This window comes from Camelus bactrianus, chromosome 3 (genome assembly GCF_048773025.1).
Source record: "Camelus bactrianus isolate YW-2024 breed Bactrian camel chromosome 3, ASM4877302v1, whole genome shotgun sequence".
In the NCBI taxonomy this organism is placed as follows: domain Eukaryota; kingdom Metazoa; phylum Chordata; class Mammalia; order Artiodactyla; family Camelidae; genus Camelus; species Camelus bactrianus.
The window spans coordinates 52,639,286-52,642,940 of NC_133541.1; the positions used below are offsets into that span (position 1 = coordinate 52,639,286).

The 3,655-nt window shown below is 40.4% G+C and overlaps 1 protein-coding gene across 1 annotated transcript; it reads right to left on the reverse strand.

Annotated features, from left to right (window-relative positions):
* Positions 1-1,987: 1,987 nt before the first annotated feature.
* On the reverse strand, positions 1,988-3,183 carry LOC105064361 (ubiquitin-like FUBI-ribosomal protein eS30 fusion protein). Its single transcript, XM_045512346.2, has one exon. It carries the CDS (start codon positions 2,512-2,514, stop codon positions 2,026-2,028), a length of 489 nt encoding a protein of 162 aa, XP_045368302.2. The 5' UTR covers positions 2,515-3,183; the 3' UTR covers positions 1,988-2,025.
* Between the last annotated feature and the right edge of the window lie 472 nt (positions 3,184-3,655).

Here is a 3,655-nt window from a genome sequence, read left to right on the forward strand (position 1 = left end):
GTGTGTGTGTGTGTTTGTGTGTACACCACATCTTTATCCAGTTGTCTATTGATGACATTTAGGTTGTTTCCATGTCTTGGCTATTGTAAATAGTGCTGCTATGAATATTGAAGGGCATGTATCTTTTTAAATTAGAGTTCCCTCTGGATATATGCCCAGGAGTGGGACTGCTGGATCATATGGTAAATCTCTTTTTAGTTTTTTTGAGGAATCTCCATACTGTTTTCCAAAATGGCTGCACCAAACTGCATTCCCACCAGTGGTGTAGGAGGGTTCCTTTTCTTTTCTTTTTTTTAGGGTTCCCTTTTCTAACACCCTCTCCAGCATTTATTGTTTTTAAAAAGTGCTATAAGTTTTTAAGATATTCCTTTGTTTCTACTTGCAATTTTTCATTTTCTTTATTCCAGTCAAGAAGAGAAAGGCTTCCTTACAAAGGGAAAGCCTATAATGGTGTTGTAGAAATCAAAAATTGCCTGGAAACCACTTCCTTTTCTAGCTTTTGTTTTCAAGAGCCTGAGCTATTAAGGTAATTATGTGAGAAGCCTCCAAGGAAAATGTCAAGAGAAAGGGAATTATCCCTGAGGAAAGGACTTCTCCTGCTCTCCGGAGGACAGAAAGAGGTCTTAGGTCACCAGAGGAGTGTGGGCCTCAGCATTTGACTGACCCATCCCAGGAATCTTCTTCTTGGATTCCCATCTCCTCATCTTCTTTGATGTTTATCATCTGCTGGAGGCGGGTGATCAGCTAAAGGTGCACTCTGAGTTTCTACCGTCTCTTTTTGCAAGTCTTACATTGGGTTTGCCAACTTTCCCGTGGAATGTAGCATCTATTATCTTGAGATCTCAGCCAAAATTCCAATATCCTGGTATATCTACCTAGGGGAGAGCCTGGAAGGAAACCCACCAAAATGTTCACCATGGATGGTGGCATTATAGGTGATTGTAAGGTCTTCTTTATACTTTAATCTCATTTCTGATGATTCAATAATGAACAGTTATAGAAGAAAGTGCTATGTTTGTTTGCTTGTTTGTTTTAAGTGGAATCAAAAAGAAGACTTACTGCTGTGAAAACAAATCTGTGGTACAGTAGTATGAATCTTGGATATTAAGCATTATCAGTAGAATCAAATTAGGAAATTGAAAATCTAATAAGAAATGTGTGTGAGTGTGTGAGTGTGTGTGAAAGTAGTCTATAAGCCAATTGACCCAAGAGCAACTGAGATATCAAACTTGTTCAGTGAGACCAGACATTATTTTAAATGTCCATTTTTGAAGGCAGTTGAAAATTACAATTCCAACAGCCTGCAAGCCAAATCAACTTGTAGAATGCAATTAAAACTATGTTCAAAGAGCCACTTTTTTCTCAGTTCAATTTCAATTTTATTGGAGAATTTCCACTACTTCAGCTTTGCACGTCTTTATTTCTCCCTTACCCCACTCTTAACAACAACTGAAGCCACTTTTCAGCCACACTTTCCTTTGACCACATCCTCCTTTGCTTTGTTCTGCTTGTCTTTCTCAGCCTAGCACCATGCACAGCACTCACAAATTAAAGGAGTTAAGCACGTGTTTTTTGAAGTGAACCTATCTTGAGAAGGCCAAGGATTTTCTCTGCTCACATCACCAGCATTATAAAGCTTTTCCACTGGACAGCTGGAGCACCACCAAATAACAGAGCCATCTGCCCCTTCACTGAGAGAGAGCAAGTTACCCTGTGCTGGATGCTGGAGCTCCACAAGGATAAGCAAGAAACAGTCTTTTAAAGGGGTTATTAGCAAACATCCCTACTAGCAATTCCCAATGGTAGAAGTTTGGTCATCACATATTGCCTGGTATGAGCAAAGGATAATTGAAAGTTAAGGCCCAAGAAAATTGTAAAATCCTGCAGTTCACCTAAGCAGCTTCAAGTTTAGAGGCCGTCTTTCCATACAGTATTAACATACACTTAATGTCTTGGAAAATGAATACTTTTGGGGGGGGGGGGGCTAAGTGGCTTTATTAGAGAAATGCCAGGATTACAATGGACTTAAGAGTTGGCATTGGGGCCCTTCTTCTTGCCAAAGGTGGGCACAACATTGACAAAGCCCCGGTTGTACTGCATACGTCTCTTGGCCTGGCCTGTCTTCTTTTTCTCTTGTTTGGCCACCTTGGGAGTCTGACCTCTTACTTTCCCAGCACAGCCCAGGGAACCATGGACTTTACCTCCAAGCACGCGGCTGGCTACTTCCAGAGTGCTCAGAGCCTCCACTCCACACTGGCCCAGGGTGGCCTCATCCTCTAGGGGCGTGCCTGCCAGAAGCATGACTTGATCTTCTGGGGCGATGTCCTCCAGTGAGGCTACATGAGCCTTGATCTGGGTGACGGTCTCCTGGCTGGTCACCTCGAGAGTGTGTAGCTCCTGGGCACAGACAAAGAGCTGCATTTTGGCAACTGAACCGTGGCCACCACTGCCGCTACCGCAAAGATGGAGTTGAGAAAGAGTGAAAAATGAATACATTTTGCAAATTTTATACATGTACTGATATTGGCCACACGTGAATCTGACATTTCACTCCGTAAGTTGGAGACCTTTTGTGTGTGTGTGTGCAGAGGAAGATAAATTAAAAACAAACAAGAAACAGCCCTGGTAGAAATAGCAAGAGAACTAGAATTAGAAGTGGAGCCTGAAGATGTGACTTCATTGCTGCAACCTCATGATAAAACTTTAATGGATGAGGAGTTGCCTCTTATGGATGAACAAAGAAAGTGGTTCTTGAGATGAAATCAACTCGGTGAAGATGCTGTGGAGATTATGAAAGTGACAGAAGGATATTACTTAAACCTAGTTGTTAAAGTAGCTGCAGGGTTTGAGAAGATGAACTCTAATTTTGAAAGAAGTTCTATTATAGGTAAAATGCTATCAAATAGCATTGTAGGCTACAGAGAATGCATAAGTGAAAGGAACAGTCGGTCAAGGATGCAAACTTCATTGTCATCTTATTTTAGGAAATGGCCACAGCCACCCCAACCTTCAGCAACCTCCACCCTGATCAGTCAGCTGCCATCAACACTGAGGCAAGACCCTCCACCAGCAAAAAGATTATGACTCACTGAGGGTTCAGATGATGATTAGCATTTTTTCACCAATAAGTTTTTAATTTTATTTATTTATTTAACTGAAGTACAGTCAGTTACAATGTGTCAATGTCCGCTGTACAGCACAATGTCCCAGTCATGCATATACATACATATATTTGTTCCCATGTTCATTTTCATTAAAGGTTATTACAAGATATTGAATATAGTTCCCTGTTCTATACAGAAGAAACTTGTTTTTTAAAATCTATTTTTATATATAGCAGCTGACATTTGCAAATCTCAAACTCCCAAATTTATCCCTTCCCACCCTCTTTCCTCGGTAACCATAAGATTGTTTACTGTGTCTGTGAGTCTATTTCTGTTTTGTAGATGAGCTCATAGTGTTCTTTTTCTTTCTTTCTTTTTTGATTCTGCATATGAGTGTTATCATATGGTATTTTTCTTTCTCTTTCTGGCTTACTTCACTTAGAATGACGATCTCTAGGTCCATCCATGTTGCTGCAAATTGCAATATTTTATTCTTTTTAATGGCAGAGTAGTATTCCATTGTATAAATATACCACAACTTCTTTATCCAG